This window comes from Drosophila biarmipes, chromosome 2L (assembly GCF_025231255.1).
Source record: "Drosophila biarmipes strain raj3 chromosome 2L, RU_DBia_V1.1, whole genome shotgun sequence".
In the NCBI taxonomy this organism is placed as follows: Eukaryota; Metazoa; Arthropoda; class Insecta; order Diptera; family Drosophilidae; genus Drosophila; species Drosophila biarmipes.
In genome coordinates, this window is record NC_066612.1 from 11715976 (window position 1) to 11726631 (window position 10656).

The following is a 10656-nucleotide window of genomic DNA, read 5'->3' on the forward strand; positions in this document are numbered from 1 at the left end:
ACTGTTTCTTTTATCTTCTCAAAGGAATTTTAAAAAAATTTTAGCTGTTCGGCTTGTCATAGTGTGTCTATCTTAATTCGCATTTTAAAAATGTATTTTGAAAGTCGAGGTCTAGGCCAAAGAAGCGTATTCTTTTACTTCTCCCCACCCAAGCCAGCTTTCCTTTGGTCATTGACTTAAAGGTGAGTGGCGTTCATTGGGAGCCACAACATGAGCATACACAAGTGGCAACAATATCAGGGCCAGATCGGCCAGAGGGTGAATTCCTGGGGGGCGGGTGCACTGGGTACTTCTGGCCTAATGCTTGCTGCGTCTTTTGTTTTCACCTGATCGGCCCGCATCGCCATTTGGGCCAAAGTTACAGGCCACAAAAAATAAAATACAATTTATGCGTCCACTTGGTAGCACACACACAATTAACAGGCCAAGAAGAGCAGCTCAACAGGCAGAGCAGAGGAAATGGAGGAGCAAATAGGCGTTAAAGTGAAAATTGAAAATGCCGTTGACAGGAAATGTAAATGGTTACAAAAGTGGCTGCGACCAGTGGCAAACGGTGCAACTGTTGCTGCCCCTGCTCAGCGACTGTGACCCGTAATTAAAACTGGGATGGGGATGGGAACGGGGATGGGAATGGGGATTGGGCCCCGAACCACCGGGCAGATATAGGGGATTGGGCCTGGAGACGCGTAACTACGCGGTACTACGCGAGCGACCTGGAAATGGCTGCTGCTGCTGCTGCTGTTGTCGCTTTAACGCTCCACAGCAAATGATACGGGTGACAAATACATGTGCGAGCCATTTACCCACCAGAAAGTGGTAGAAATATGCACATTTTACAATCAGCCTAGCAGTTTGCCCCGAGTATCTATCGCGATCCGGCTTATCGTTGGGCTCTCGGTCGCCTGGCAGCTGCTGGGGTACGGAGTTTTCGCAATTAATTACCCAACATTATTTTATAAGCATGCGTAGTTTAATGTAGGTACACACACCCGGTGAGGTCCCACCTCGAAGTTATGGATCCAGAGTCACGCTGCGATCGGGCCGATCTCTAATGAGCGCGTGCTCCGAGAGCGCCAAGCTCCAGCTGTTCCAAGAAGGGCCTGTCATTGGGGTCTCCACACACTCGGGGATCCCGGCGCGGGGCCCATTGTGTTCCAAAAATATTCCATAATTTGGTTTTGGCGCATCAAATTAATCATCGATCTGTTAAAATAAATAAAAACTGGTGTACATTGTAATGGATTTCGAGCTTTCGACCTAAAAATAGTAATAATTAATTTGCTGGGGTGCACTTGGGGAAATTATTAAAAGTTCATATTATAGGTGTTCAAAAAAATAGATGTTATATCTAGGAGATCTTATCGATTTTCAGCGATACCCAACCTATGTGAGAAAAAACACAATACAATTAAGGCTTACATTAATTGTTATTTTGTATTATGTATTATTAAAATTATTTTACAACTTTAATTAACTTTAATAACTTTAATAAATAAATAATAATAATAATAAATAATAAATAAATAACTTTAATAAGTATCAAGTATTCTTAAAAATGTATGTTATTACTCTCTAGGTAAATTGTTGTTGTTATGATATAGTTTATGATATAGCTAATCTTAAGGGTAATAGGCGAAATCCTTTTTTTAATAGCTTCATAAAAAAAGCTCTTGACAAAGCTGCAATCGCAGCGTACCCTAATTAAGACAGAGCTCCGAAGTCAGCCTTTAATATTGATGACCCCTATGGCGGCTGCACGGATACTCGATTGTTGACACATTCCCACAAAATGTTTCTTCGACTGTAGCATGATCTCGGGCCACAGGGAAGTGTGACTTTTGTGGCACCCAGCAAAGACAAAGGCCGAAGGCAGTTTTTCCATTTACGCAATTAATTGGTCGTCACGCTGGGTGGTCTGCTAATAGGCCAAAGCCAAAGTCACAGACATACATCTATGGACCCCAGAGCAAAGCTCATCGCACAAGCACGGCGGATTAACGATTTGCCTAGTGACTGATTGATATCCACTCACATCACCCACAAAAATAGCCCAGCCACAACAATGCGAACAAGAGGAATTGATTTTCGAGAGATTTTGACAAATGTCTGGGCAGCCCTCGACGTGTTGGGCCAATGCTAATGGCCCTCTTGGAGTCGTGGTCTTATAAATGAGCTCGATTAGAACCCAATTACAAGGGTGGAATGCTTCGATGGCCCCAAGACAAGCCGCATTACTTTTGATCGTAAAATTATGACCCATAAATTTAATTTTATGACTTCTTTCGCCTAACAGAACCATCAAAAAAAAAACGCAAAAAACGGAAGAACCTGGCCAAAAAGAGGGAAGATATCAAAAGTAGCGAGTCCCGAAAGGGGTCCGCTGTAAGGCAGGCAAGGTGCCAATATTACGCAGATTGCGGACCATAATTTTCGCACCGGAGGTGCTTAAAGACCCTGCCATTTCCTCATCACTCAAATTACCCGAAATCGCATCGCTGCCGGAGTCGCGCTGTCCTACACTTTAATCAGCTAAATGGACTGTTGAAAATTCGGCACATTCGCGGCGTAATCAACCCGGCGAAGCTGGCTCCCGACATCGCCATCTCGTCATCCTCCCTCCCAGTTATTGTTTGCATAATGAGCTTGGGGCGGGATCCCATTCCGGGCCTAATGTGCTCTGCTCATGAGCAGCTTGATTGGGTTTGGGGTTTGGGGGTCGGCCCCTGCGCACAGTGGTATGTCAAGGAACTCGACCCTCATAATGGCACCCAAGATGGAACTGATGGATGCACATGTGGAATGCTTGCACTTGCAGATAGATGCCTCGGGCCCCTAGCGGTTCATTCTGGGAGAGTATTCATTTACTTGCGGCAAGGGCGCCATTTAAAAGCAGGCTTATTAAATATTAATAAGTGAGTATGGACAGCTTGTGATGCAGAGTAATGGCTACTTAAGACATAATATAACATTCTTATAACTCTAGCTATAAACCGTATTTTAAAAATCTGTTATAAGCTTGGTTTAAAATCTAAAAGCCTCTTGTGATTCTGATATTTTAAGAGCACCTTTCTGTTCTTGCCCTTGTCCTGATTAAGCTCTTTATCTAAAGCGCATTAACTCAAAGCCAATGCTCCTGTGTCCCAGATACTGCGATAAGATAGGAGCCGACCAACTGGGGGGTGACGAGAGCCCAGCTCAACTGGATTCTTGACTGGGATTTCGATTTCATTTAGCAAACCAGACCCTCGCAGCAGCAGATGGCCTACAATTGCGAACCGAGAAATCTCTGACCAACATCCCGCATGTGGAAGTAATCAAGTCATCCCGTTGAGATGCCAGATCCCCGATCCCAGACCACAGACGACAGCGGCACGCACGACTTGACCTGCCCCAAGAGCAGCTGAAGAGGACATAGGATCGGGCGACGGGGATCGAAGACGCCAAGAACTGGACCGTTCATAACCGTTTAAGTTAATTACGATTATGATTACGATTATGATTATGGCATGAGCTTCAGTACGGGCCTGAGCCTAACTTATCAGCCCATCAACGCGGGGATTATAGAAATGAAAAGTGCTGCGTGCAGTCGGCGGAATCAGAGTATTGATATTCAATTAGTGTAACTGGGTAACAGGTGGTACGGTTAAGCCGAACGGAGCGGCCCAGAACGAAGCAAGGTAAATAATAACAACAATTAATTTGGTTTCGGAAATTACGGGCGTGTGGATGCCGGGCACGTAGATGGGATGGCACGGGTTAACCTGGCCCCACTCCAATCTCCGCTTCTCAAGCAGACCACGAAGAGGAAGTGGCTAAGACTGCGGCAAGCCGCCAGCTCAACAGCTGCACTTCTTCGGGCCCAGAGTTATGCTGGTCCTGGGCTCTTTCCTACCGCTTCTCTCCCTCCTCCTTCGGCCGCTTCAGTTGCTCTGACTAGACGACACTGGAGGATTTAAATGCCTTTGGGCACAGAGCCTCCACGACCAGCACGTGCTCAGCATTTGGATTCAGATACAGATACAAATTCAGCGCGAGCCCCGAAAGGTGCAAACTAGAAGATACAAAGCGAGAAACTCCCACGATCATTTGGGCATCGGACCCAGCCCACTCGAGATTGATGTATTGATCCCTCCCCGGATGATCGATCATTCTACCGGCTGGGACTGCCCCCGACCCCCTTTCAGAGTGCTCAAGTCCAAACAAAGCCACTGACAATTGCCTCTGACAGTTTTTACCGTTTCCCCCGACTGCTGTTTATGTCGCACCGATTATTTCTGCTGCGGATTGTGCGCCTCTTTTTGCATATGCGGATTTCGGGGCAGGATTCGGATTGAGGGGAGTGATTGATTTCGGACAGTCAGACGGGGCAGCTGTTTTGGCAGCCTCTAGTATCTAATGGATATTTAAATTGCATTGTTCACAGATATTGTCGGTTCAGTGTAAACAAGAAAGTAGGAAAAGGGACATCTAACTCCAGCAAGTTTTACAAAAAGTATCTGAAAGTATATTATTATCAAAAGGTAAAAAGGTACCTAACTATAAATGGGTATCTTAAATCTATTAATTTTCTTTTTATCTTATCTTTATCTTTTTAGAATTTACGATTTATTTAAAGAGATTTATGAATATAATATGAATATTTTTATTTGTTTACAAAAGTAAAATGTATTACATTTAATCTGAGCTCCCCCATCGTAAAATTTTCTTTGGAAATAAAAAATGTGCATGCAAATACAACTTCATGCTGGATAGATGCAAAATTATTTTACAGATTTTACCTAGTTGTCCAAACCATAACTAACACGCGATTTGATGCACTTTGTTCTTTTGCCATTCCCGCATAAGCCCTCGCACCTTTGTCGCGTGCGGAGGCTCCATTCGAATCATAAAAACCACCCAAACAAATCCCACTAATTAACAGCAGAGTCGCGGGCGTATTATCGCATTCAAATTAGCAGCGGACACACCAGGCAAATAATAACAATCGAATGGGAGACCCGAAGTGCATGGCGAAATATTTGGCAATTTTTATGTGGAATTTGTGGGCCCAAAAACAGTAGGTAAACAACCAAAACTGCGAGACAATAAAGGCGACAGCAGCCACCACGATTTTGTGGGCCATAAATAACTCGAATCATTTGGCCCAGAACGACCTCGTCAGCAGGACACTCGGGAAATGCAACTGCAACGAAAAGGCAAACATTTCATTAGTCAAAGTACACTTACAGGGGGGGAGAGAAAGGGAGGTGAGGGTTGAATAGTAATAGTACCACTAGCAAACAGAATTCGATGCTAATTTCGGGCTAATAAATTATGCCTTTTGACAGCCCGGCAGAATGGGATGGATCCGAGCTTGCCAATTTTATCTCTCGAATTCCTCACTGATTGCTATCGCCGTTTTTTCCATATTGATTGCTATCGGTGATTTCCAGGGATTGCGCTCCGAAGCCCACACACAAGTCGCCTCGCTAAATGTCTGGTAATTAAATCAGAGTGGAAATTAAGACATTTTTATAAGGAAAATCCCACAAAATCACCACGGGTCGTCTCGAGAACTCCTTGGCTTGGCCTGCTCGGCAGGAGATATGTTTTGGCCCGAGGGCAATTGCACACTTCACACCTCGAGACCCACATCTCACACCCCGCCTCGGGAATCCTCAGCCTCCAGACTCCAGGGGCTAGAGTGCAGAGTCCAGAGCCAGACGCGTCCTGTGGCGCATGGCAAGACATCATCGTCGGTGTTTGGTGTCATTAGCGTCAGGCTCTCGGAGGCGTCTGCCTTGGTCGCCACCTGCCGGGCCCGTGCCTCGGCTGACGTTACAATTACCTGGTAATGCGAGGCACGATGACGACGACCGCAGAATTACAAAACAGCGCCCAAGGAGCCGGGGAGATGTCACCTCTACGTGAGCGGAGCCAGAGAAGGCGCTGCTTCTCTTCAGCTGCAGGCCAGTAGAGTCATCAATTTTCAGTTCCCAACTTCAGTTGTGGGTTGCTTGTGGTCTTTGAGAGCTCCTATCCCCTGCGGCCTAAATATTATTTATTTAAATATACAAAAAGAAAAAAGTGAAGTGTGAAGTTCCGTATTTCTTTTCAAAAATACCCCTAATAAAATCATTTTTAATATAAAACATTATTAATTTTTGCTTGTATATCTACGGAACCGAATTACTTTAGGAGAGCAACCGATAAGAAAACGTATATTATATTATCCTAAAATGTATATCCTAAGCAAGTTTAAACTCATAGAAACCCCTACTTTCTTTGCCATTATAAAAGTTCTTTAAAATCAAATATAATTCATAAATTTTCATCTTCCTAGAAATCGAACTAAGTACAATCGATCGGAAGACAAATAATAATATTTAATAATTCATATCTAAGGATACCCATTTTAAAGATCCCCTACTTTAAACTTCATAAACTTTAATAACCATCCATAGAATCAACTTAAGTTAGTTACATTCGAACAGAACCCTTATATTTACAATACATATTTCTAGGGATGTTACAAACGTACTTTAATCATAAATGTGATACTTTCCCCCTCAAGTAGTTGGTTCCCATTGAAGATCGGAGCATATTTATTGGATTACTTCGTCAAAGAGTGGAAAACAAAGCATTTTCACACCGCCCTGGGCGAAAACCCTGGGCCAGAAGCAGCTACCAGTTCCCTTTCTTCTCGAAGAGACCAATATAAATCCAATTAGCACGCCTTTGTCTGATCTAGCACACGGCACCGAGGAGGAAGGATCGGAAGAAAGGAAGCGAACGCATCGAAAGGAGGACGAGCACAAAGGAACTCTTAACACACTTCATCATCAGTTCGGGGTCTCGGCGATATCTCAGGGGTTTTTTTTTCTTACTTGCCGGGGGATGTGTGCCCTCGCCAAAGTTTATGACTTGCGCACCTTTTGTGCTCACCATTAAACGCCATTAGCGGGCATTTAAGGATCGCTTTTCGGGTCTAATTTTTGGGAAAGGTCGCCGAGGTTAAACCGGGGTTAGCAGGGTGTTCCGGCGCACACCTAATCTAATAAGCCGCGAGCACGCAAACAAGTTCACGTGGGAAAATTGGAGCGGTCCGAGAATCGCTCCAGGAGAGATACGCGTGGGCCGTCGGGATCATTCTGAGATGGGTGTGTGTGGGAAGTGGTCGGCTTCGGGCGGTGGGTTATTTATGGAGTGCCGCCAACTACGAACCCAAGTTGCAATTGGATATGGGAAGAGATCGCGATCGTGGCAAGGAAATAACGCCCAGTGTCAGTGCCCCGGGGGAATCGCATCAATTTCTGCACTTTATGTGACATAATCCCAGCCAGAACGGCTGGCTATAAAAGCCGGGATCTGATGGTCCAGCCTCCACAGTAACGCGTGGAGCTTTACAGAATGTGGCGCCTCTGCGGATCCGTTCTGCTCCTTTGTGGCCTCATCGCTGGCCAAGCCGGTGAGGAGGATCTCAGCAAGGCTGTGCCGGACGAGGACGACCCCATTGGCAGCAATAAGGAGCTCTCGGACCTGGTCATAACCACAGCTCTGGGCAAGATTAGGGGTACTATTCTGCCCTCCCAGTCGGGTCGCAATTTCTACGCCTTTCGTGGAGTTCCCTATGCCAAGCCACCAGTGGATAGCCTTCGCTTCCAGCCACCGGAACCCGTGGAGCAGTGGTTCGATGTGCTGGACGCCACCTTTGATGGGCCCAAGTGCCCACAGCTGGGACTTATCAGTGGGGATGTCAGCGAAGACTGCCTTAGGGTCAATATATACACCAAGGAGCTGCCCAGCGAGTCGCAGCCCAATATACGAAGGCCCGTGATCGTGTTCATCCACCCTGGAGGCTTCTACTCTTTATCTGGCCAGAGCAAGAACTTCGCGGGACCCCAGTACTTTATGGATCGTCGGCTGGTCCTGGTCACGTTTAATTACCGCCTCGGATCGCTGGGATTTCTGGCCACGGGGAGCAAGGAAGCCCCTGGAAATATGGGGCTCAAGGACCAGGTGCAGCTCCTTCGGTGGGTTAAGCTGCACATTTCTCGCTTCGGCGGAGATCCCACTTCCATCACTCTTTTGGGTTATGGAGCTGGGGCCATGGCAGTGACTCTGCATATGGTTTCACCCATGTCCAGGGGTCTCTTCCACAAAGCCATCGTAATGAGTGGAGCAGTCACGGGTCAGTGGTCACTGCCGGAACACCAGATGGATGTGGCCACCAAGCAGGCCACGTTGCTCCATTGCCACGTGGAGAACGTCACCGAAATGGTGGACTGCCTAAGAGGGGTAAGATTTTTAGATGAGGATAAACACACCCTTTTTTATAATTTTTAAATCCTAGAAACACTATCTGGAATATGCGAATAGCTTGCCGAAAATGTTCGAGTTTGATAGAAACAATCCTTTGATTCTGTGGAAGCCTGTTATTGAGCCGGACTTTGGCCAGGAACGCTTTCTGGTAGAGGATCCCATTAAGAGCTATCAAAACGATGATTTCATGAAAGTGCCCATTATTACGGGAATGACCAAGGATGAGTTTGTGGGACCAGCCCTATGTAAGTAGCTCTGAAGTTCTTATTTTCTATTTAATATTATTTTTTGTAGCCATCCTACAAAGTCCTACTCTGCTGAGTGCTTTAAATGAGAACTTCGAGTCCTTGGCCCCCGTATTCTTCATGTACAACGAAAGTGATCCTCGCGTGGGCAATATCAGCCAGGAGCTAAGGAATCACTACTTCCAGCAGCAGCCCATCGATGCCAACCGTTCCCTGGAGGCCTTGTCCAATTTATACTCGGATGCCTTGACTGGTTTTGGGATCCACCGCTTTGTCCATCTGGCTGCCAGGTCAACGAAGGTCTACTACTATCGCTTCTCGTACCAGGGGGCCAGGAGTCACATTTACTATCCGGAAGATGCACCCTATGGGGTGGTTCACCACGACGATCTGATGTATCTGTTTGTGGAACCCTCGATAAGTCGCATGTTTACAGAGGATGACGACGAATTTCGCATGGTGGATATTATGGTCAGGATGTTCTCCGCCTTTGCTTATAAGGGGTGATTATACAAATATATTTTTTTATATTTTCAACTAAATAAGTCTTATTACAGCGATCCCAATAAGCCCACCGATTTGGCCTTGAGGGACATCCGCTGGCGTCCTTTTAGCTTCAAGAAACGCTACTATCTGGATATTGGAAAGCACCTAACTCTGCAGGAGAACCTCAACACCGAGCGCTACGAGATCTGGAAACGGCTCTTCCCCCTCAACTGGCGACGTCAGACCAAGGAGGTCTAGATTGCAAAGGGTAGTGCTTTGCTCACATCTGTACTTTTCAAATACAGGCCACTAGGCATACTTATTTAAATTGCTTCACTTTGTTTTTTCTACCGCTCAGTTGCCAAGTGACAAGCCAATTGGCATATTTCAACTCTCCAGTTCGATGGGCCTCCCCCTGGAAGTTGTTTTGGGACTTCGTGCCATCGCTGTGTGGGTGCATATATTATACGACAGTCGGCACCCGATAACAGTGCTACGTGTCGTACATTATGGGTTGTCGTCGATCGCGTGCTAGGCTTGGGCACTGAGAGAAATTTAGGGGGGAATAATGATAATAATAAGAATAATATTTATAATAAATATTTTGCTTTCTGACTTTGTGACTAAATATTACAAATTTTTGAATATATTTAATAAACCAACTTATAAGTTATATTATGCAAAATTAAAAGCCCTAAGACATTTATTTCAGTTCCTGAGTTGTGTGTTAGTTTTTGTAATATGAAAAAGGTATTGAAAATATATTTACTTAAAAACTAAAGTTTTTAAAAAGAGATCACTGACATAAAAAGAATGGCACATTTCCTGATGATGGACAATTCCAAGAGAATTTACTGAGAATAGAATACTATTTTTAAGAAATGGTAAGTACCTTCCAGTATACAGAGTGTTAGATTCATAACAAATTTAAGCAAGATTCTTATAATTTTGAACTTATAAATTTGCTGTGTATTTTTCCATTTATGAAGTTCGTTTAATTTCTAAGTTCTAATATTTTCTGTGAGTGCATTCCACCTTCGCAGAAGCCTCAATTGCTGCGCTGCCACCGCACATCTGTGATGTAGCCTCATCCATCCACTTTGCTGTTAGTGGGTCGCTCACAAATGTGTTTTCGTTTTTATTGCTCTTATCGGAGTTCGGTTACGCTCCAGAGCATGACAATGTCAAAAGCGGAGTCGTCCAATTCGAGTGGCTCGTGTCCTGCCCCCGGCTCATTAGCATAGCGGCCAACACATGACGCTCTCGATCTGCAAACCACCCACCCATCCGTCCAACCATCCATCCAGCCATCCGTTCCAATTGGCAATTGAAAATTCCGTCATGAGTCACGCCACATCCTCATCCTGCCGGCCCAAGGGTCCTGCGGGGGTGCCACCAGTTGGAAAACTTTAATATATTAATTTATGCAAATTGCAAGGCAACCGAATGCGGTGCGGTTCGGTATCGCTGGGCCTAGATCAATGCCTGTCGGGGTTGCTCATTTTGATCGTTTCCACTTTAGTTTTAATTGTTTCGCTTGTCAGCGGAGCCAGAAAGAGATCAGCAATCGAGATCGGCAATGGGAGCATATGCTGTCTGTCTGCCATAATTTGTTAGATGCAAA

General features: G+C 45.3%; 1 protein-coding gene across 2 annotated transcripts; it reads left to right on the plus strand.

The window, feature by feature from the left end:
- The first annotated feature begins 7378 nt into the window (after positions 1-7378).
- Positions 7379-9608, plus strand: LOC108032436 (juvenile hormone esterase). Of its 2 annotated transcripts, XM_050885360.1 has the most exons (5): positions 7379-8277; positions 8333-8546; positions 8596-9049; positions 9104-9300; positions 9391-9608. In XM_050885360.1, exons 1-4 carry the CDS (start codon positions 7390-7392, stop codon positions 9288-9290), a joined length of 1743 nt encoding a protein of 580 aa, XP_050741317.1. In that variant the 5' UTR covers positions 7379-7389; the 3' UTR covers positions 9291-9300; positions 9391-9608. The 2 variants fall into 2 exon arrangements, with proteins under 2 accessions (XP_050741317.1, XP_016961748.1); XM_017106259.3 differs by lacking the exon at positions 9391-9608 and having other exon boundaries at positions 9104-9360.
- The last annotated feature ends 1048 nt before the right edge of the window (positions 9609-10656 follow it).

Bases quoted from the DNA above. Each gene is read 5' to 3' on its own strand.
- LOC108032436 (XM_050885360.1), top strand. From the start codon at position 7,390: ATGTGGCGCCTCTGCGGATCCGTTCTGCTCCTTTGTGGCCTCATCGCT. The intron at 8,278-8,332 runs GTAAGATTTTTA...TTTAAATCCTAG, and splicing joins TGGTGGACTGCCTAAGAGGG to AAACACTATCTGGAATATGC. The intron at 9,050-9,103 runs GTGATTATACAA...GTCTTATTACAG, and splicing joins TCCGCCTTTGCTTATAAGGG to CGATCCCAATAAGCCCACCG.